This window comes from Sander lucioperca, chromosome 14 (assembly GCF_008315115.2).
Source record: "Sander lucioperca isolate FBNREF2018 chromosome 14, SLUC_FBN_1.2, whole genome shotgun sequence".
Taxonomy (NCBI): Eukaryota; Metazoa; Chordata; class Actinopteri; order Perciformes; family Percidae; genus Sander; species Sander lucioperca.
Genome location: NC_050186.1, coordinates 22,109,747 through 22,133,475, shown reverse-complemented (window position 1 = coordinate 22,133,475; position 23,729 = coordinate 22,109,747). Strand labels below are relative to the sequence as shown.

General features: G+C 40.2%; 1 protein-coding gene and 2 long non-coding RNA genes across 3 annotated transcripts in view; 1 reads left to right on the top strand and 2 right to left on the bottom strand.

The window, feature by feature from the left end:
- Window positions 1–8,691: 8,691 nt before the first annotated feature.
- LOC116047062 lies at window positions 8,692–22,902 on the top strand. Its single transcript, XR_004104306.2, has 4 exons — window positions 8,692–8,870; window positions 18,422–18,431; window positions 19,138–19,141; window positions 22,862–22,902. It is a non-coding gene; the product is annotated as an uncharacterized LOC116047062 (long non-coding RNA).
- LOC116047063 lies at window positions 10,987–11,872 on the bottom strand. Its single transcript, XR_004104307.2, has 2 exons — window positions 11,651–11,872; window positions 10,987–11,122 (listed from the first exon to the last, which is right to left on the bottom strand). It is a non-coding gene; the product is annotated as an uncharacterized LOC116047063 (long non-coding RNA).
- Window positions 12,307–23,729, bottom strand: part of LOC116047053 — a 28,876-nt gene continuing 17,453 nt past the window's right edge. The window contains exons 5-8 of the mRNA XM_031295552.2: window positions 17,708–17,974; window positions 15,809–16,087; window positions 13,888–14,190; window positions 12,307–12,494 (exon numbers count right to left, since the gene is read on the bottom strand). Coding sequence (XP_031151412.1) covers window positions 12,322–12,494; window positions 13,888–14,190; window positions 15,809–16,087; window positions 17,708–17,974 — 1,022 coding nt within the window. The 3' untranslated portion in view covers window positions 12,307–12,321. The remainder of the gene's footprint in view (window positions 12,495–13,887; window positions 14,191–15,808; window positions 16,088–17,707; window positions 17,975–23,729) is intronic.

Below are 23,729 nucleotides of genomic sequence, written 5' to 3'. Positions count from 1 at the left end.
AATCAACTTCATCTTTACAGGTGTGTGAGGATGTTTGTTTTCTCTATGAAGCTCACAGGATGCTAGAAGTTAAATATATAACTACATTTATTTTTTTTACAGAAAAACAAAGTTTATTTTTTGGACACACAAATCTTTTTTATCAGGGCTATATTAATGATATATAGCATGTATTTTGGGTATTCTTTACTGTAGGTATAACCTACAGCACATTACATCTATTTAGAAAAATAGAGTTGATTTGGAGGAGCCACAGAACTGGAGAATTTCCTGTCTGCAGATTGTAAATATGAATATAATAATAATATATAATATTTACAGTCTATGGTTTCTACAGGGGAAAACCAAAGCACCACATGTGCAGCCTGAATCATAGCTGAGAGAGTGGTCTTATACACAATCAAATAAAAACACATACAATAAGAAATTGGAAGTAATAGGAATCAATAGTTTGAAATGGTTTTTTTTGGTCTATTTTTCATAAACAAGATTATATGCCTCCTATGAGAAACACATTTTAATATATTATTAGAGAAAGGAGATACGAGAGAGAGAATGCAAAAACGTTTTACGAAAAAGGTCTGAAACAAACAAAGTTATCCCATTTGTGAGAGCCATTTGGGTTTGTTTATTATTTGTTGCTGTTAATCCTCCCGCCACTGGGGGTAGCCAGGGCGCTGTCCATTTGGCTGGGATAGAGGTGATTTAATCAATGGCCAATTGGGCACAGGTGGGGAAGAGAAGGGAGCAAACAGTTTTTTGAACGTGCAGTATGTTACGAGAAGAAGAAAAGTGGAATTAATGTGTTTTTGTATGATGTTTACACATATGAATGGACTCTATGTATGCGAAATGGCCTAAGTTGTAAAATAAATGCTTACTGGCGATGTTTGGCATTGGCTCACATAGTGCACGCGTCTTAAATAGTTAAATTATCCACCCAGCCACGTAGTGGACGTTTTCGAGTAGCAAGGGTCCCTACATCTTAAGTCAAAAAACTGCTCAAAGGAGGAAAACGTGGAGGACGTCGGGGGATTTTGCCATTGTTGCTGTCGCTTCGCTGAGAGGACGTTGGGGGATTTTGCCGTTGTTGCTGTTGCTTCGCTGAGGACAACGTTGGATTGCGCTGCACATTGGCATATTCTATTCATCCCCAACACATAGTTCTTCACCTGGCTCGGAACGGTGCCAGCGGAACGTCAACAGCGGCGAGCCGGCCAACGTTAAGGTATGTGTAGCGCTACAGACAGTGAATGGCCATTATTATAAATGTGTGCACACATAACTTTGCGTTTAAAATCCAATGCATTGGTACTAACTGTTTACGCGCTCCGAGCGCGTTTTTTCTTCTTCACGGAACTGTGCAAAATGCATGATTGACTATGAGTGAAGAGCTCAAACTTGACTCTGAACTCGTAAGTGAGACAGAACCGCAGTGTGGTTCGGACGCTATAGACTCCACTGTTAAAGGTTCGGACCCTTCTGTTAAAAAGCGAAGTATTAAACTGACAGAAAAAGCGTTTCTGGGGAAAATTGATAACCTGCAACAAGAAAGAAAGGTGAAACTAAAAAAGCATGGAATCTGAAAAATACAATTAGTGGTTTGATGAATGAAAAGGGCTTTGTAAAAGAGTTGAAAGGTACTTTTGTAAAGTTTAATGCTCTTTGTGATGAAGCAAAAGAAAAACATGAAGTGTTGATGGGTTTACTACCTAAAGACGAGGTGAAAAAACAGGACATGTGGTTTAAGGTAAAAATGCTCAGTGCCACTGATTTTATTTTTGACGTAAACAAATGGTTGGTTTACAATGAAAGTTGCCATCAAGCTGAAAATCTTGGTGTTGATGTGGATCCTCAGGACAGCATTTCAAACGTCCAATCCAAAGCTTCCAGTAAAGGCTCGGGTCGGAAAAGTACTGTCTCAAACAGCAGCAAATCTTCAACGTCATCCGTAAGGCTTCAAGCAGAGGCAGAAAAGGCTGCACTCTTGGCACGTGCTGCTGCACTTCAAGAAAAACATGCTTTGGAGGAGCAAGCGGAGCAATTAAGAAGGAAAAAAGAACAACTTGAAATTGAAACTGAAATAGCAGCTTCTTCAGCAAAACTTGCAGTGTTGAACACCTCATGTCATGGCAGTACGCATTCAGATGGAATGAGTTCCTATTTTGAAAAGGGAAACGCACTGAATCCTCACGCTGAACAATACAACCCACAGCAAAAGGACAGTTCTCAGGAAAAATATGCATTACTTGCCAGCGCTCATGCAACAGTGGAAAAAACAATGGACAAGGAAAATGCAGCTAAACAGGCAGGCTTTGAGCGGAAAAGGTCTGATCAAACAAAACAGTGGCAAAAACAGTTAAATCCTTCTGGTCATCTAGTACCACATTTTCAAGGTGATCCTCAACTGTCCGGAGACTTCTACAGTCTGTTACAAAGGCAAAACGAAATAACAGCCACCCTCGTACAGACGCAGAACTCACAGCTGCTGCCTCACAGAGAAGTTCCCGTGTTTGATGGAAGTCCCCTAGAATATAGGTCATTCATCAGAGCCTTCGAACAATGTGTGGAGGTCAAGACAAACAACAAAGGAGACTGTCTGTATTACTTGGAGCAATTCACTAGGGGGCAGCCTAAAGATCTAGTGCGCAGTTGCCAGCACATGCTGCCAGAAAGAGGATATGCAGTGGCCAAAGACCTTCTCCACAAACATTTTGGACAAGAAGTAAAGATCGCAGATGCTTACGTTTCCAAAATTGTTGGATGGCCTTCTATTAAGGCAGAAGATGCTAAGGGGCTACAAGCTTATGCATTATTTCTGCGAGAGTGTTGCAACGCTATGGAGGATTTGCAATATTTGGACGAACTCAATATGCCAGCAAACATGAAAACAATAATTCAAAAGCTTCCTTATAAGCTCAGAGAGAAATGGAGAACACTTGTGTGTGAAATATCTGAAAGGCAAGGACGTAGATCTGGCTTTAAGGATATCGTCAAGTTCATCGAGTACCAAGTTAAAATCATCTCTGAACCAATTTTTGGCAATATCCAAGATACTCAAGTTGTAAATAAAGGAGACAACAAGGCAAAGATACAGCAAAGGGCACAACTCAAAAGAAATAGCTTCGCAACTGCTGTCTTTATGCCTAAGGAATCAATTATGAACGTAACCAAGAAAAGTATTCATACTCAAACACAAAGTGTATCATCTACAACATCAAGCTCCGTTTCCTGCTTGTATTGTGCACTAGGTCATGCATTGGAGCATTGTCCACAGTTAAAACAGAGAACGCATCGGGAAAAGTTGGACTTTCTAAAAGAAAAGGGAGTTTGCTTTGGATGCCTGTGCATAGGGCACATGAGCAAGGAATGTAACAACCGCATATCTTGTAAAGTTTGTAAACAAAGGCATCCCAGCATTCTTCACATCGAGAAAATCCAAAAGAGCAAAGATGAAGGCCAGTCTAAGGAACTGTCGGCAGGTAGAAACACTGTCTCTACCTGTGGTCATACAGGGGCCGGAGGCAGTAACGGCATCCTTTCGATTTTACCTGTTAATGTTAAGTGTACAAAGGGAACAAAGGTTGTTCAAACGTATGCATTTCTGGATCCAGGAAGTACAGATACTTTCTGTTCTGAAAGCCTTATGGAACGATTAAACATCAAAGGAAAAAGGACAAAAATTCATCTACGCACAATGGGCCATAACACCACTGTCCCAAGCAACATTATCAAAGGTTTGGAAATCTCTGAACTTACCGGCAAGCAGTTTTTCGAGCTTCCTAATATGTTCACACAAGAGGAAATGCCAGTGACGACAAATAATATCATCACCGAAGAAGAGTTGTCTAAGTGGTCTTACCTAAAGGATATACATATTCCCCGGATCAATGCTGGTGTCGATTTACTGATTGGCACAAACTCCTCAAGGTTAATGGAACCATGGGAGGTGATCAACAGTGAAGGAGAGGGACCATATGCGGTAAGAACCCTATTGGGATGGGTTATTAATGGACCTCTACGTGGAAACAGTGCAGAGCAGTGTGAGAATGGCTACCCTGCTGTCACTGCTAATCGGATTGGTGTTGACAGGTTGGAAGAGCTGCTGATAAGGCAGTACAATCATGACTTTAATGAGGACTTCTTTAATGACAAAGAGGAAATGTCAAGAGAGGAAAAGAAATTTATGGAAATAGTGGAAAGTTCAGTGCAACTTAAAGATGGCCACTACACGATGAAACTGCCTTTCAGGACACCACATATAAACATGCCAAACAACTTTTCTGTCGCTAAGCAGCGCGTCAGTGCTTTGAAAAGGAGACTTCTGAAGGATGAAACATTTCACGAGGAATATACAGATTTCCTTACTGACGTCATCAACAAAGGATATGCTGAGCGGGTACCAGAGAGCCAGTTGGAGCGCTCTGAGGGAAAAATCTGGTATCTCCCTCACCATGGTGTGTACCATCCACAAAAAGGGAATCTGCGCATCGTGTTTGATTGTGGGGCAGAATATAAAGGTGTTTCGCTGAATAAGGAGCTTCTGCAAGGACCAAATCTGACAAGCTCTTTGTTAGGAGTCTTGACAAGGTTCAGGCAGGAACCCGTGTCAATCATGGCGGACGTACAGTCAATGTTCCATCAGGTCAAGGTTGATAATGAACATATGGACTTTTTGAGGTTTTTGTGGTGGCCAGAAGGAAACTTGGAGAAGGAACTTGTGCAGTATCGTATGACTGTTCACTTATTTGGAGCTGTATCTTCTCCTAGCTGTGCATGTTATGCTCTGCGAAAAACCGCTAACGACAATCAAACCCGTTTTTCAGCAGAAGTAATTGACACAGTCACAAGAAATTTCTATGTGGATGACCTTCTGAAGAGTTTACCTTCTAAAGAAGACGCTACGCTCATGGTCAGAAACCTTACTGCTATCTGCAAGTTGGGAGGCTTCAATCTCACGAAATGGAGTAGTAACAATCGTGAAGTGTTGTTGCAAATTCCAGAAGGACAGAAATCCAAGCACTTCAAGGAGTTGGATCTGGACAGAGACAAGTTACCAGTTGAACGAGCTCTTGGACTACTTTGGTGCAGCGAAACTGACACCTTCAAGTTCAAATTTAACATCAGAGATCAACCTCATACAAGGCGTGGAATGTTATCTATGATTAGTTCTGTGTATGATCCTTTGGGTTTCTTAGCCCCATTCACAATCCCAGCTAAGATGATTTTGCAAGACCTATGTCGACTGAAGTACGGTTGGGATGATCCAATACCCCAATCCTTTCGACAAAGGTGGAACAAGTGGTGGAAAGATCTTGAAAATGTTGAAAGATTCAAGATCAGTAGATGTTACAAGCCAGAAGACTTCGGACAGATAACTTCTGCTCAGTTGCATCACTTCTCTGATGCCAGTGAGATTGCACATGGCACAGTTACTTACCTCAGGTTGCAAAACAACAAGAACGAGGTCCATACTACTTTCATACTTGGCAAAGCGAGGGTGTCTCCACTAAAACAAATGACTATTCCTCGCTTAGAACTGACAGGTGCAGTTCTTGCTGTTAAAGTGGATAAGATGCTAAGATCAGAGCTACAGCTTCCTTTGGGGAAATCACAATTCTGGACGGACAGTACAGCAGTATTAAAATACATAAAGAATGAGGATAAAAGGTTCAAAACGTTTGTTGCAAACAGAATAGCAACCATCAGAGACGCCTCAGATATTGCACAGTGGAGATATGTTCCTTCAGCACAAAACCCAGCAGATGACGCCTCTAGGGGACTCAAACTTGAACATCTGATTCAAGGGAGATGGATTGAAAGTCCAAGGTTTCTGTGGAAAGCAGAAAATGAGTGGCCAGCACATACTTTGGATACAGACATTGATGATGACCCAGAAGTTAAAAGGAACTTCACAGTGAATGCAGTGGTCATTGAAGACGTCTCGAATGCCACGCATAAACTGATCACTTACTTTTCCAGTTGGAAAAGGTTGAAACTGGCCGTAGGTTGGATTCTAAAGTTAAGAATGATATTGACTGCTTTAAGTAAGGAAAGGAAGCAGTTACTGTCGTCAAGTGATGATACGAGTCAACTGACTGTCAATGTGGGCATGCAGAAATTTAAAGCCACCTTAGGTGAGCAAAAGTTGTCTGCAGAGGATCTTGTTGAAGCCGAGACCTCGATTGTTCGTTTCAGTCAATGGGAAAGGTTTCACAACGAAATTGATGCATTAGCATCTGGAAGGTCCAAAGTAAAGAAAGAGAGCCCCATCTATAAACTTGACCCAGTTTATGAAGAAGGGTTTTTAAGAGTTGGAGGACGGCTAAGCAAAGCGTGCATGCCTGAAGCTGCAAAGCACCCACTCATTTTAGCCAAAGAACAACATATCTCCACTCTTTTACTCCGCCATATTCATGAGCAACTGGGCCATGGTGGTAGAAATCATGTACTCTCTACTCTAAGAAAAAAATATTGGATTACAAACGCCAACTCAGCGGTGAGGAAAGTAATTGCTGGATGTTACTTCTGTAGACGTTGCAGAGGTAAAGTGGGTGAGCAAAAAATGGCGGATCTACCCACGGAAAGAATTGTGCCTGATCTTCCACCGTTTACAAATGTTGGTGTGGATTATTTTGGGCCAATTGACGTCAAGAGAGGTCGTAATATCCTAAAGCGCTACGGAGTACTTTTCACTTGCATGACAAGTAGAGCAGTCCATTTGGAAGTCGCTTACTCACTTAATACAGATTCTTGTATTAATGCATTGAGAAGATTCATCTGCCGTAGAGGACAAGTTTCTAAGATGCGATCAGATAACGGAACTAATTTCGTAGGAGCTGAAAGAGAGCTCAGGGAAGCTCTAGCTTCAATGGACCAGGACAAAATTCAAAGGACTTTGGCACAGGAAGGAATAAAATGGAGTTTCAACCCCCCTGCTGGATCCCATCATGGTGGTGTATGGGAACGGATCATACGTATGGTCAAAAAGATTCTGAACACCGTTCTTCGTCAGCAGTGTTTGGACGATGAGGGATTTCACACTGTGTTATGTGAAGTGGAAGCCATACTTAATGATCGTCCTATTACAAGATTGTCTGAAGATCCCAATGATCTTGAGCCATTAACACCAAATCACATTTTGTTGATGAAAGGAAAGCCTATTCTTCCACCTGGACTCTTTGAAAAAAGAGATCTGTACATTAAAAGGAGATGGAGACAAGCTCAGTACATAGCTGATCTCTTCTGGAAGCGATGGACGCAAGAATATTTACCATTGATGCAAGAACGACAAAAATGGAATAAAGTGAAAAGAAGTTTCGTACTTGGAGATGTAGTTGTTGTCGTCGATTCAGCAGCACCCCGTGGATCCTGGGTACTTGGACGTATACTGCAGACATTTCCTGATAGGAAAGGACTTGTACGCTCTGTCCGTCTTAAAACCAAGACCAGTGTAATCGAAAGACCGGTGACAAAGATTTGTCTTCTTTGTGAAGCAACAGACTAATGGAAGTTCTACCTGTGGTCAAGGGAAGGCCAAGGAATATTCGTTTATGGACTATGGGGAGTTCTTTTAAGTTGAATGTTTCAATCGGTAGAGTTGTTTCACATATAGGGGCTCCTTGTGTTAAAGTTATGAATTGTTTTGTCTTCTGCCAGAAACAATTAGGGGCCGGTGTGTGAGAGCCATTTGGGTTTGTTTATTATTTGTTGCTGTTAATCCTCCCGCCACTGGGGGTAGCCAGGGCGCTGTCCATTTGGCTGGGACAGAGGTGATTTAATCAATGGCCAATTGGGCACAGGTGGGGAAGAGAAGGGAGCAAACAGTTTTTTGAACGTGCAGTATGTTACGAGAAGAAGAAAAGTGGAATTAATGTGTTTTTGTATGATGTTTACACATATGAATGGACTCTATGTATGCGAAATGGCCTAAGTTGTAAAATAAATGCTTACTGGCGATGTTTGGCATTGGCTCACATAGTGCACGCGTCTTAAATAGTTAAATTATCCACCCAGCCACGTAGTGGACGTTTTCGAGTAGCAAGGGTCCCTACACCATTTGTTTTCTTGCCATGTGAAAAGTCAATTTCCCCCTTTAGTTATTTGTAAAGAATTATTTTGTTCTTCTGGCTCTCTAGTTTAGGTCAGACAAACATTAATTTAGTCTCTGTGACACTAGTGGATACTCAGGCAATATTCATATAATTATAGCTAGAGTCACAGAGGTTTATGTGAAATCACAAAAAGACAGACATTTGGAGTATTGGGCACTTTATTAAAAAGCAAAACACCAATAGAAAATGAAAAAATAGCAAGGCAACTTCATTCAACATTCATCGCTTTTCGGTTTACAAAACTAAGAGAGAAAACGTCCCTCGTCCCAAAATACTAGCACAAGATATTTACAAGAACATTTCAGTGAGCTGAGAAGCTGAAAACATCCCACAACCCTTTTATAATCTCAGCTAAAATTAAAATGTTTCAAAACAGATCAAAAGATAGATATTATGAAATAAAAAAACAACAACACACTAATGATTAATTAAGAAAAACCTGAAAGACATAAATTATTTTTACTTTGTTGGAATCAAAACAAGATCTTCAGTTTTAAGGAAATATACAAACTAACTATTTACACAACTGGAAAATATTTATATTTATTTAACACATATTTATATTTTGTGTGTGTGTTTGTGTGTGTGTTTAGTCCAGTTTATCACCAGGAGGAACACAGACAGAGAACATTTACACCTTCGGGACATTTCTGGGGTCTAATCTGCGCAGCATGTTTCTGGATGTTGCTGACTGACTGATGTTGCTGACTGATGTTGCTGACTGACTGATGTTGCTGACTGATGTTGCTGACTGATGTTGCTGACTGGTGTTGCTGACTGATGTTGCTGACTGATTTGCAGCGTTGCCCCCGGTAATCTAATCCAACCAGAGATTTCAACTCATTTTTCAAACTAGTTAGGGGTCCAAGCCCGAGTCTGTAAGAACGGGCAATAGCAAAGCTATGCCGTTCATACAGCAGGGCTGTAGAACCCTATTGTTTTTCTACTGATTTTTCCTCTTCATTGTTATTCTTCTCCGCCTAAAACTCCGACTACAGCCTAAACCGTACATGGTGGGGGGTTGGCATTTACAGGAATGGTCCAAAACTCCGCAAGGACCTCAGGCGCAAAAATTGACCCACTTCCACCACTAGGTGGCGCTATGGCAGAAAAAACGCGTTTGGCCCTATAACTCCCACACCGTACACCGCACATCTAAAACCCATATATCCACGTGTTCCCTGGATCCAACTGAATCACGTGATATAGGCCACGCCCATTTCCGCCTAGACTTTTATCAAAAACCTACTTTTTCGATCTCCTCCTAGACCGTGCGACCGATCTGCACGAAACTTGGACCGTAGCATCTCCAGATCGACCTGACAAAAAGTTAATAAAAAGATTTTTTATAGGATAAAAATTGCGCATATTACGCACGAACAAATTTGTGTAGCTAACGATTAAAACACCAACTTTGCCATATCTCAGCCAAAATAAACGCTATCAATGCCAAACTTTAGATTCTTGTTTGACATGACCCCTCTGGAGGTCCCCCACGCGCAAAACCAACTTTTTCGAACTCGTCCTAGGCCGTGCGACGGATCAGCTCGAAACCTGGTAGGTAGCATCTCCAGATGGACCTGACCAAAAGTTATTCAAGGAATTTTGCTATGTTAAAGTATGCGCATTTGACGACCAAACAAATTTTCATAGCTAGCTACCACACACGTATCATATCATATCTCGGCCAAATTACAAGTTATCAGCAAGGAACTTGGGATCCTTGTTCAACATGCCACTATGATGCTCTGTACCAAATTTGGCGAAGATCGGCCTTTAGGGGGCGCTATAAGCAACGTTTATTTGTTTTGGCCAATAACTCAATGCATTTAAATGGGAAATTTGCATATGCAATATCTCTGCCACAGTAAAAGCAATCAACACGAAACTTGTGGTGCTCGTTCGGCATGTGGCTCTGAGGCGCTGTACCAAATTTGGCGAAGATCGGCCATTAGGGGGCGCTATAATCAACGTAGACCAGTTTTGGCACTTTTACTCAATGTTAATGGGGTATTTGCAATGGAAATGTACCACAGACCTTGCAGCTCACACTTCTCAATATTTACTGATGTTTGCCTCCTACCATTACATTTTGTTTTTTCCTTTTTTGTGCTCCCCTGGTTTTTTACAATAAACAAACTTCTTAACCCACTTGACAAAGTTGCTAAACCTTCACAATGGACAAATGCAACTCTTTTCTCTCACTTTTTCAATCCAAAATCAACACCATTCATAGGAGCCGATACCGTGCAATTAAACATTGCAGTTGGTGCTAAGTGGAGAGTCTGTCATAGCGTGATTGGTTATGTTAGTGTCATTGATTCTTAATTTCCCACGAAGCACCCACGGAGGAAAACATAAATCGGCGCCTATGACGCCGTTTGCAACGTGACCACCTCCCCTGCTCCTTCAACCACCACACCTGCCTCCCCCCTCCACCCTCTCAGTCACTCTCTCATTTCTCTCTGCTCTCTCCTGCGGTCAGGGGGGTAAGAAGTTTGTTTATTGTAGATAATTCTTAAAGGTGGTCCGTATATGCGTGGAGGTGAACTGGTGACCGCTACGTTTGCAACAGCGACGTACCGCAGACGTCGCGGCTCGCGCCTCTCGATGTTTAGCGACGTTTGCCTCCCCGCCGCCCGGCTTCGGGTTCCGCTTTCGTGCACTCCCCCGGGGCGTCGGGGGCGACTGGCGTGGGTGGCTTGGGCCCCGTCATAACTGCTTGCAGTTCTAGTTTTCTTTGTATTCCATCAATTCTTTTTTCTTTCTTTATTTTATAAAGGACAACACACATTAATCAACATTTCTGTAAATGTGCCAGTGTTAGCCAGCCGGCTAATTTTCAACTATAGTCCTTTGGCCAGATGATTTTAGACCAGAGCATCTCCAACTAGATCCCAGCCCTGATTCTACCAGTTTATGATTTGATGATGAAGAACTGATGAGTTCAGTTTATGGAGGAGAACGTGGCTCCGCTGATTGATCCACTGATAAATGTATCCATAAACCTAAAGACACAAACATAAAATAAATTAGGCCTACATAAAATAATAAACAAAATAATTTAACAAAAATATCTGGAGTTTAATTCCACAAAGACTCATAAATACAGTATCATTTAGACCTAAAATATCAATGATTCAGTCATTTAAGTGTTAACATTTTGTAAGTATTTATATTTTTTAGAAGTACAATTGTTTATTTTAATTTGGTTTGACACCATTTTAATAAATTGGTCTCATTGTTTTTCTAAAGGTTCATATTTAAATTTTTAATATTAGACTTTATCTGCTGATGTGAAGGTTTCTGAAATCATCTGTTCCTTTCTCTTAATAATCTGACTTCACTTCTTATTAAACAGTTTCACCTTTGTTGTGGAGAATCAACAGAAAGTCAGAGATGTTCTTTACAGCTCCAACGTGTCCCAGAGGTTTCCCAGTGGATGAAGAACCAATCCCAGAAGGTTTCACAGAGTTTAAGGCAGCTCTGTTTAACAACAGCTGATAGTAGTTCATGTCCTGTATGAAGCTACTCACTGGGTGCAGGGTGATGGGTTTAGGAGTTAGGTATTTGGATTCAGTTTGTCTGAGAGCTCACGGTTGTCCATATCTGTAAGGTCAGAAACACATTGTTAGCCCACATCCTGCTCTGAACTGACTCTCTGTTTTACAGACAGCTAACACTGTAGGAAACAGTTCTTCAGCACAACATCCAGAAACATTTTAAATCTACAGAGTGATGTAAAGTCAGAGAAAATAGAGGAAAAACAAGTTGTACTTACAGGGTGTTTTTCTGAAATAAAAAGAAAATAAATTATAAATGTTATTACAGTTAAAAATGACTTTTTCACCTTCTTTCCAGTGATGATCCCTCTTCTACTCACTCAAACTCAGAAATAAGTCCTTTCCATCATTTGTTTTAGATTATTTATTTTCCTATCATCTCTCCGTGACATCATCATGCTGTCATCATATTATCACAAAACTGTGTCTGAGTCTTACAGTGATTCAAGATTCCTTTTTAAATTGTGCTTCACTCGTCCACTGGTCAATAAATAAATCTGTGCGTGACAGAGGACTTTAAAATTATAAGCTCACTCATCCCTCTCATGGCATGTTGCACTCATGCAGTCTAGGAAAACAGATTTTGGTGTGTCACTGGGAAATAAAATGTATCTCACTTTTGCAATCTGGATAAAAACATCAAGTCAAAGTCTAAAATTAAAATACTGAGAGAGAAAAAAGAGAGACAATGTTTCTATTAACCCTGGTTCCTCACCATTCTTCTTTTTATAAATGACAACTCCGATCACAGTGATGAGGACGAGAGCGAGAACAACCCCTGCAGCAACCATGGGGATGATCATGTCAACGGGTTTCTCTGTGGAGCAGAAAACAACAATAGAAGGTTAGAAGAGAAGAACATCCTTTCATCAACCAGACCACAATCCTCTATACAGACACTGTCTGGTGGTTTGTCCTGCTGCTGTTGTTGATTTAAATTATCATCTCTGTCTGTATCCCTATCCAGCTTTGTCTTTGTTTAACTGTTTGTTGGTTTCTGTCCCAAATGTTGGTTTTTAGCACAATGAGAGCTTCTGACAATCATGTTCAAACTCCTTTTTAAATGTCAGCATACTTGGCCAATTAACTTTATTCTGACTAATTTACTGATCAATACAGTGCCTATAATCTCTGAACTGTGGTCACACAATAACATAGCTAAGACAAGGTCTGAAAAAAAGCTGACAAACCAGCAATAAAAGATTGTAAAATAACCTTTTACAAGGATTTAAATTAAATAGTGTTTTGTATGTTTCATTATTGAAATTTTTCTTTTTCTTCAAATTTAAAGCTAAAAGCCATTTTATGGTTGTGCGCAAACTCCACGGCGTCGCTCCTACGGCGTCGTGACCCTTTAGGAGTTCTGCGTCGGGGTTGAGCGCGTTTCTTTGCATCGCGGTGCATTTCACCACCAGAACGCTAGAGGGTGTGTGGTTTCTGGAGGGTCAATCGCGAAATTCTTTGTTTACTTGTGCGTTGGTGTGTGCCTCGAGCCGGCGTGTGTGTGTGTGTGTGTGTGTGTGTGTGGGGGGAGTGGGTGATAGAGCGAGGGAGAAAGTGAGAGAGTGACGGCAATTGTCTTCGGAGCAAGTTGTGACTCTAGAGTGATAGTGAGAGAAACAAAGTGTCTCCCCGGTGCTTTCTGACCACGGTGGGAAATCTGTAGCAGAAAAAAGTTAACCCTCTCCTTGATTTCATGTTGTTTATGGAGAAGGAGAACCAGGAAATGAGTCGGGGGAAATGCAACGCTACCAAGCCACGGCCGAGCGACGCGCGTGGCTGCGACTTGTAGTTACATTTTTCGAGAGGTGCACGTCAGGCTACGGCGTAGGGTCCGGTGTAGACGCAGAGGGGTCTGTGGGGGTACGCCGTCGATTCTACGCACGACTATAAAACGGCCTTAAGTAAACGTTGGACAGGCAGAACACAAAAACATCGTAGTGGACAATGATAATTCCTTCAAAGCAGTTTAAAACTTTTACTTTACATTAAAGGTTATGATTAAAAGATTTGCTGATTCCCTTGTCAAGGTCCAGAGGTGGAGTTTAATGATCTAAACCTTAAAGTTATATATAAAAAAAACTAGATGAAAGTTACAACAAAACCATTTAAGGAAACAAAACTTCCAACACATAAAAATACATGAACTACAGGACTGTTACAGTAAACTAAATGTGTGTTTCCCTCCTCACGTCTGATTCCAGTCTCACCTCTGTTGGTCCTGATCTTTGCTTTGTCCAGTTTGGTGACGATGTCGTCCTCCACACCAGAGAGATGAAACACACAGTCGTACCTCCTCCAGTCTTCAGCTGGGACTGATGAAAGGTCCAGGTCAACACTCATCTGGAAGGATCCATCGTGGTTGGGGAGGATCTCTCCGAGGTCCACGTCCTCATGAAGCTCCTCTCCATCTTTCCTCCAGAACATCATGGCTCTGTCAGGGTAGAAACCTGTAGCGTGGCAGCTGACTGGAGAGGAGGGAGACTTCTGGAGGAGAGACACTGAGGGAACCTCTGCACAGTGAAGACAAAGACTTTATTATTATTTACTGGAGATTAATATTATCTTTCCTTTTTGATGTAATGTATTTTAAATCAGGGCTCTAGAGTGCGACCATTTTGGTCGCACATGCGACCAAAATTTGTAAGGGTGCGTTTTTTCCTAGGTCGCACCGGTGCACCTAACGTCCTCGCATCCGCTGCCTCTGCACTAATGAAGCGATGTCGTTTATATCGATATGGTTTAATGTTGCGTTACGTGACCCATTCCTTCTGTAAAGCCGTGCCTGTGTTTGGATCTCTCTCCGCGCAGCCCCGCCCCCATTCACTCACACACGGCACCCCTGCAGCAGTTTTAATTGTTATTAACACAGCTATATATTGTTAAGTATGAGAGGAAAACCTGTATTGGTACCAGTGTTTCCGCTGGTAACTCTCTGTTATTGCGGCCGCCACGGCGAAAAACACATTAGAAGTTATTAAATGCAACTAACTTCAATTCGTTGAGTAATAGCGTGAGATGGAGCCTGCTGGACCTGGGCGAGAGATGTGACCCATGGCCAGAATATCATAGTTCATAAAAATGCAGCGCAGTGACGATACAGACATTTCATAGCCTACACAAGACGTGTAACGCCGCTGACCCGCCAAAGCGCATTCGACCCAGCTGGACCCAGCCAGCCGTCACTCTGTGAGTAGTATACGCTTCAGTCCATCGCACTCCCCTTTCCCTCTGTTTTAAGATTTCGGCCTTTATTTTGATAGGAAAGCTGAAGACATGGAAGGGGAGAGAGAGGGGGGAATGACATGCAGGAGAGGGTCGCAGTCGAACCTCTATATATACCAACTGAGCTATCCGGGCGTCCTCTCTCTCTTTTAATCAGTCTGTTATTGTTGTTGAAAACAAGTGAAGGAGCTTTCTCAGAGATATATATATTTTTTAATATATCCTAAGCTATTTATTTCAGATAACTTTCTGAATGTGTTGCAGCTGTATATTTTCAAACTGGTAAAGGAAACCCTGTCTTTGCATTTTATTTTAATCACAATCTGTTTTAATAAAAGAGCTTGTGAAAAGTGGCTTTGACTTAAAACTCAACATTTAGCCCACTTGGTAAAAAAGTACAGAGCTATATATCGTGTATCCCCATTCAGCGTTAACGGCGACGCAAGGAAAAATTTGGGTGCACCTAAATTTTGTGCTGGTGCACCTGAATAAAAAAGTTAGGCGCACCAGTGCAACCAAGGCAAAAACTTAGTCTGGAGCCCTGTAAATGCATTTTTTATGAAATGCAAATAAACCTCACTGATGTGTAAAAAAGGGAGGTGAGATAGATTAAAAAGGGAGGACAGGGAGTGTGAGAAAGACAGAAAGAGACAGAGAGACAAACAGAAACAAAGCAGAAAGAAAGAGAGAGAAAAAAGTGAGGAAAAGAGTGGTGATAAATGCAAAGAGGAGAGGGAGGCAGAGAGATGAAGAGAAGTGAGAACATGAGAGAAAATGTGTGTAAACTGAGACAAAGTGGGTCTCTGTTGTTTAATATTTATTGTAATGTTACTGTTGGTTAGAAACACAAGAAGAAATGTTAACATTGTTGTGTCCATTAAACTCCATCAGGTCATGTGATTCTACCTGTTCTCAGCAGAGAGCTCCTCCCATAGTTCACATACTTCTTCAGATACTCCGGACAAATTTGAGTCAGGTAGTGTTTGTCCTGGGCTATCCGAGCTTTGTTATTGTCCAACTTGTGTTTGGAGATGACAGCCTGTTGTTTTGGAGCGATCCATGTCTCTGTCTTCAGGTCAAATGATATGAAGTCTTCTCCATCATAACCATACTGCCAAAAACCATTAACCTCTCCAGTCTCATCATCCCACTCACAGCCGTACATCCACTGGAGAATGTGGTCACCTGAGAGAGAGAGAGAGAGAGAGAGAGAGACATCTGTTAACAGTTAACTCAAAATAATAATTATTTTCATTATCAATTATTTTTATTAATCAATTAACCAAACAAATTTAAACAGAAAAGCAGCAACATTCTCACATTTCTTTTTCATAAAAGACTTAAATAAATATTTGATTATCAACATTGATGTCAGTTCATTTTCTGTAATCAACTAATAGATTATTGACTAATAGTTTCATCACTTTATATGTTTATTACGACACAGACACACTGTGGTCAATTAAATCTAATCTACTCTGTAGTTCTGCTAAATATTTAGTGTTTAAAGTAATTATTCTTGTCATTATTGATTATGTAAGGAGTATTTTTGATACATTTAAATAAATGTTTACAATGTGAAATGAAATGTTGAAAACTGTTGATCAGAAGTTGTGAGAGTGTGAGATGAAATCTAATAGTTTCTTCTGTCTGATCAACACTCAACTCTATTTCATATTAAATGATATTAAACAGAGAGAAGAAGAACATTATCATATTTGAGAAACTGGAACTACAAAATATTTTGACTTTTTTCTTAATAAAAGACTAAAATAATGATCTGATTATAATGATCTTGTTGATGATCGATCAATATTCTGTAATCACCAGATGTAGTAACTGACTGATTGTTTCAGCACTATAAATGTGTATTAGACACAGACACACTGTGGTCCAGTAAAGTTCATCTAATCTGTAGTTCTTCTATATTTCTATATATATATATATTATGGGATGTCCAGACTGAGGTCAGTACAGTGAGTGGTGCTGTTGAACCTTTTAAAGCTGAGATGTGAAGGAGACATTCAGCATGCGCTCCTGTCAGCAGCTTCATTAAAACATCCTGCTCCTCCTCTCATATGAGGACCCAGCAGAAGCAGCCTGTGGCCCGTTTACAGGCCCCTGCTCCGTAGTTTAAGAAACCAGGCAGTAATGTTCCTCTATCAGCTGTGTGTTTGTCAAACTGTTTGGGATGAACTGGGTTCCTGCAGGAGAGTTCTTCTGGACCAGCTCACTGTGGCCGCTTCACTCCACTTATTCTGATCTAATCTAGTGGAGATGAAGTGGTAATGGTCTCTGCTGCTTATTATGGGATGGACAGAAACACTGGATCAGTGTAGTATAGCAGCATCCAGTCCACTCAGTCTCAGTAATGTTTCTGTTGAGTCGGAGTGTGTTTCAGCCACGAAAATACATCAAACTGTTTAATCTGTGTGTGTGTGTGTGTGTGTGTGTGTGTGTGTGTGTGTGTGTGTGTGTGTGTGTGTGTGTGTGTGAGAGAGAACCGTTCATCCAATCTACTTCTCGCTTGCTTTCCTGGGTACCCAATGAACTTGGGGTCTGGAATTTGGAGCAGTTTGGACAGCATTTGGATAATAAACTGTGAATAAAACTTAAAGGCCGCGGAAAAAAAAGCCCTGCCATAACGCTGGCTCTTCCGTGTCTAACCTTCACAATAAAGCTCCATGTTAAATTCACCCAGCATTTTGCTAAGAGTAAACTCAATAAAAAACCTAGACGTGTTTACTAAAATAAAAGAATGAAAATATAAACATTTTATCAGTAGAAAGTGAAACATAAACTAACCTCCAGTTTGGTTGAAGCGCTGCTTTGCAACTTCAATGTTGGGTTTGTAGACCTGCTGGGCACCCATACGGAGGTCAGTGTTCCTCTGCCAGTACTGAGGATCATCTTCTGTGACTCTGCTCATCCAGTCCTGTTTGGGTTCGTCTCTCTTGGTGTTACTGTCATAGTGATCTATCGGAATGTCATCAACCAATCCAACAACCACAAACTCTGGGAAGTTTGGGACTCCAGAAGATCCAGTGTGGAAATACTTCAGAGAGTGAGTCACTGTAAGAAAATATGAATGTAATAATGTCAGTTTTTATATAACTAGGGATGTGACGATGCACTAAACTCACGATCCGATTCACGATTTTAACTCCAGGATACGATTTTGTCACGATGTGTTAACAGAAGGAGCTGCAGATAAATGACTGGGAAATATTCCTTTATATAAACTACAAAACAACAGATGTGTCCTCTTATCAAAAATATAACTGAAATTGTATTCTATCTCAAATAACAAAAAAAAATAGAAAATAAATAAAAAAATAAACAATGTAATAATTAGATTTTTAAAACAAATCCCATCTCAAAATAACTAGAAAAAAACTTAAAAACCCGTAGTAACGTCTGAAGTCAAAGAAGTGAAATCTAAAGTAGATCAGGACCTTTAGGACATTTAGAGAAGAATCTCAACCAGTTGTAATCTTGACCCAGTTAGGGAGTGAGGAGTTGCAGCGTAGTAGAGTAGAGGGAGGCAGGAAGTACAAGCCCGTTCCGGCAGGGGAGAGTACGAGCCCGGTCCAGGGCCCCTCTCTTTAGCCTGTCTCTCTTAGTTATGCTATTATAACTCTAGACTGCTGTGGGAAGCTCCTTCCAAGGACACAATGAGCCGCTCCCTCTTCTCTCTTTTCACTTGTCTCCTTTTGTGTGCATCTTAGTCCCAGAAATGCCTGTTACTAACCTAGCTCTGGGGAGTTTTCTCCCCGGAGTCCCTTTGCTTCTTCTTCACCCAGAACATCGCCTTGGAATCGGGTGGCACCTAGACCGGGGTCTTGGGTGCAGCTGACGCTATGGACCTACTACACCCTGCTACGCTCTGCGATTCCACGCAGTGCCCGACTGCGTCCTGCTGCGTCCAACCGCGTCCACCCAGGCTGCTGTGCCACACTACACCCCATAACGCCCTGCTGTGCCCTACTATGACATGAACTACTATGACTACCATTGTGGTCACTGTTCCACTATCTTTATTATGACTATTATTGCCACCATTCATCACACCCCCAACCGGTGCCGTCAGACACCGCCTACCAAGAGTCTGGGTCTGTCCGAGGTTTCTTCCTAACAAAAAAGGGAGTTTTTCCTTGCCACTGTCGCAATAGCTACTGCTAATGCTTGCTCTTGAGGCAACCACTGTAATAGTTGGGGCTTCGTAAACTACAGAGTGTGGTCTAGACCTACTCTATCTGTAAAGTGTCTTGAGATAACTCTTGTTATGATTTGATACTATAAATAAAATTGAATTGAATTGAATATCAAAAAAGAAAAATATACTGTTATTGCACGTTTATAAATAAGTCCACATGAGGCCCACAGGGGATTATTAAGGAGAGAGGTTTTTGAAGGTAAAACTTGCAGAACTTCTCTTTATACGGTTCAGAAATGGGTTTCTTTGCTCTTTTCTTGCTGCTTTCATTTTTCATATTCAAGTAAGAATGGATTATATATTTTGGATGTTGTTGTTGTCAGAGGGTTTGGGAATTTTAAATGTAGGAATAACAATAAATAAATATCTGACTCAGTTTCTTATTTTAATCTTTATGTTTATATATTATATATTCACTTTAGAACTATATTTTAATTTAACTCTAAATATCTCTGATAACCAATTATAAGTAAAAAAAATTCTGAATTTAAAGGCGATCTCATAAAAATGTTTCCTCCACCATCAACTGATGTTTGTTCTCTCTCAGTCCTGACTCTCAAACTTTATTCTACATTATTTTCAGGATCAACAGAGTCAACTTTCTGCAGGTGTCTGGGAGTTTCTGATGGTCTGTTTCAGAATCCTCCACTGTCCTCTGCTCTCTGAATCAACACACATCACATTTCTTTACAATTCTCCTCTAGTCACCAAAACATCTTTTACAAATCTGTCCCAGAATCAATGAATGAATAGATTAATATTTAAACAACAGTAGAGCTCGGTGATGCTGGATCATTGAGGCTGATACTGATATCAATACTTTTAGTTTGGTTTTAAAATCTGATATAACAGTCGATGGTCTTTAAAATATAGATATGGACACATGACATAAATAATGAGTGTGACCCAGATCCACACTGATCAGAACATCTCCCAGTTTAAAGATCAACTTGTGCTCTCTGGTGGACAAACTATGTAATGATGACTGTGTTTCTAAATGAGCTCAGACCTAGTTTACTGTTTCCTGTTATCAGCCAACATATCCACTGATACCAATATATCTGCAATAAGATGATATCAGCTGATAATATGATGGAGGATTTATCTTCAAGCTGTAAACAGCTAAACTCAGTCAACTATATTCATGTTTCAGTTTGTGGAGTCAAACTGTGGAATTATCTGATGAATGGCTTCAAATATTTAGTTTTGTATGAGTTAACTCATAACAAATTACGGATTTGAATTCAAATCTTTATTTTTCAGTGAACAAAACAGTAACAATCTAATGTACAAATACCTATTGTATTTAGTCTATCCTAAAATTGGAGATATTATACCCTACAGTTCTGCCCCTTTCAGAAGGCTATCGGCCTCCTTTAATACCCTGACCCGTATTGCCAAACATCAGTGACTAGCTAACAGTACCTATAGGGATCAATCAGAGAGAGTTGCAGGGACAGGATTTACTAACGTGAACTTTAAGATAATGGATTTGTTTGGGTTTTGTCTTTTTATTTAGGCTATTTCTATAATCTGCAAAGAAGTCCTGCTGGAACTATCAAAGACTATAAAAAGAAGTAGACTAAAGACATACAGCATTTGTTCTTTTACAATCAACCAACTTCAAAAGAAGAAAAAGAAGTCTTAAATGACCTGCTGCGGCGTCCTGTATGACTCCCAGGAGGAGCAGAACAAGACAGGTCTTCATTGTGAGCTGTCGCTTCTGAAGCTTTAATAGATTTTAAAATTAACAATTTCTATGTTTGATAACCAGCAGATAGCATTTTTCCAGCTCGAGGAACCAGCGTCAACTGAGGATAAAACCAAGAGGAGCGCTGTCATCACCTTCATCTGACCAATGGGAATTTAGACTGAGCATCAACGTCACTTGTTACTCGGTGAAACTGACCCAGTGAGGTTATGAACGAAAGAGAAAGTAGAATGATGTTATTTCAGCCTTCAGAGGATGGGGAGACATGCGGGACTTTATTCTGGTTTCTCAGCTGTGTTCACATATGAAAGGAGTATTCTACCTTCTGCTGCTCAGATCTTCTAGAATGATCTGTAATGTAATGTATTGTAATGTAATATAATGTAATGTAATGTAATGTAATGTAATGTAATGTAATATAATGTAATGTGCAGACATGTATTAAATCTTGTGGGAGGTCAGAGGTCACTGTCAGCTACAGATCAGATACTCTACAGTTTGTGGGGGTGCAGTAGTGTCTTATTCTTCTTGTGTTCTGTGTGGCTGATTGAAAACAGTCCTGATCAAAAATATCGACAACAAACAACAAATCCAAGAGTGCTTTCATTGATGTTGTAGTGAGTAAATGTGCTGAGGTGCCCCTGAGAGCTTCTTAAAGCCAAAGATGAGATGAGGTGATCTGTGTGTGACAGGCTGAATGCTCCTGAACTGATCTGGAGCTGTGGACGCTGAAAACTGCTTCAACAAGAGAAATGGAACACCTCTGTTGATGTTTGAACACCTGATGCTGGTTTTCATTTTGCTCTTGCTTTGGTGCTGTTTATTCTCTCTTTCCATCCTCACTTATTGTTGCTGAAGCTCTTTATAAAACATTATAGAGTTTCTGTTTAATAAGAAAACTCAGATCTTTTGTTCCAACTTCTACATCTGAGACATTATTATTCATGGTTATTACACAAACAAATCAATATGTATCACATATTTTATCCAGAAAACGTGGTTTTAAATTGTTTGTGACTTTTGAGGCTTAAACTCTTTCTGCTCTCTGCTGATCAATGTCTGAGTCTTAAGCCTCTCTTTTACAATAGTCTGATCTGCTATCATCTATATGCCTCCTATGAGGATCAAACTCAGAACTTGTGTTAAGACCTTTCTTTTTAGAGGAAGCAGATACAAATGAGAGAATGCAAAACTTTCTCAAAAAAAAGATCTGCAACAAACAAAACCATCCCATTTGTTATCTTGTCATGTGAAAAGTCAATTCCCCCTGCAGTATCTGTAAAGAATTGTAAGTGCCCCAAAATCATTTATTCCCCCTCTTTAGTTTACCATCTACAGGTCAGATAAACATAATATAGTCTCTGTGACAATAGTGAATACTTAGGGAATATCCATATAATTGTAGCTCCAGTCATAGTCAGATGTGTTTGTGGAATCACAAAAAGACCGAAATTGTATGTATTGTTGTATTGGGCACTTTATTGAAAAGCAAAACACAGATAGAAAATGAAACAAAATAGCAAGGCAACATCATTCAACATACGCTATATCACTTTTACATTTCTTTATGTTTACAAAACAAAGAGAGAAAACATTTTTTCTCAAAATACTAGCAGAAAATATTTATAAGAACATTTCTATCAGTGAGGCGAGAAGCCCAAAAACATCCCACAACCCATTTTAGAGTCTCAGCTAAAATTAAAATATCACGTTTCAAAACAGATAAGTAAAACAAATTTCCCTTTGGGGACTTGTATTTTAAGGAAATATATAAACAAACTATTTACACAACTGGAAAATAAATGCTGTAGCCTACTGATGCTTATATTTTGTGTGTGTGTGTGTGTGTGTGTGTGTGTGTGTGTGTGTGTGTGTGTGTGTGTGTGTGTGTGCAGAGGGGTGGGCAAACTGATCCAACCTATCATTGTATCTGTCACTGGGCAAGAGCTGCAGTCACCAGGAGGAACACAGATAGAGAACATTTATTGTTCTGATTTGCAGCGTTGCCCCCGGTGATCTGATCCAACCAGAGAACCAAAGGATGACTTTCTCACTAGAAATAGTAAAGAAAACTCTACTGGCTGACAAATATCTGTTATCTCAAGGTTTATATCATCATATCTCTGCCACACCCTAGGAGTGGATGTATGGAGATGGAAATGCATGTGCGTGTAAATTTGTGTGTCCATATGTGTATATCTACATTTGTGTTACCAATATTGATTAAACATGAAAACCCCAACAGCAGAAGTATCAAACTGTAACTATGGAGGATTATTTTAGATGAACTCACAAATCTTGATCATGTATGTATGAAGAGTGCTGTGATGCTTTCATTGATTTTAATATCGTGTTTTACTTCTCTTTAAAAATGATCATCCTCATTTGATGTTCTGGAATATTTGTGATGTTTTTGTTAACTCATTGTTTTCTCTGTATTCCAATCGATGAGCCTCTACTATTAAATTCCCAACCCTAAATCTATCACTTTGCAAATTTTGAATGTGGTGGCACCGCTCCTTTTTCCGGTTCAGAATTTATCCATAAACATGAACTGATGTTAATTCTCGGTGGGCTTGTCACTACAAGTGTTACCTTTCACATTACACATTGTCATTTGATAAGTTTTTGCCACACTGCACTGCAATTTTTTGACCACATAAAACAAGTGATATTCAATCCATTTCGCTGGTGAGGTGGCCCTTCTGTATGGATTACAGATCGTGTAGAAACTTTGTAGATGTTGCCAATTTCTTACAAAGTGGACTTCATCCTCCTCTTCACACTTTCACTCGCAACTGTCCAGACAATAAAATAGTAAGTTTTCAGAATATGCATTAATACAGGTGATATTTCAGACAGACAGAGCCATTAGTTACCTTTTGATCAATGCTGTGTAG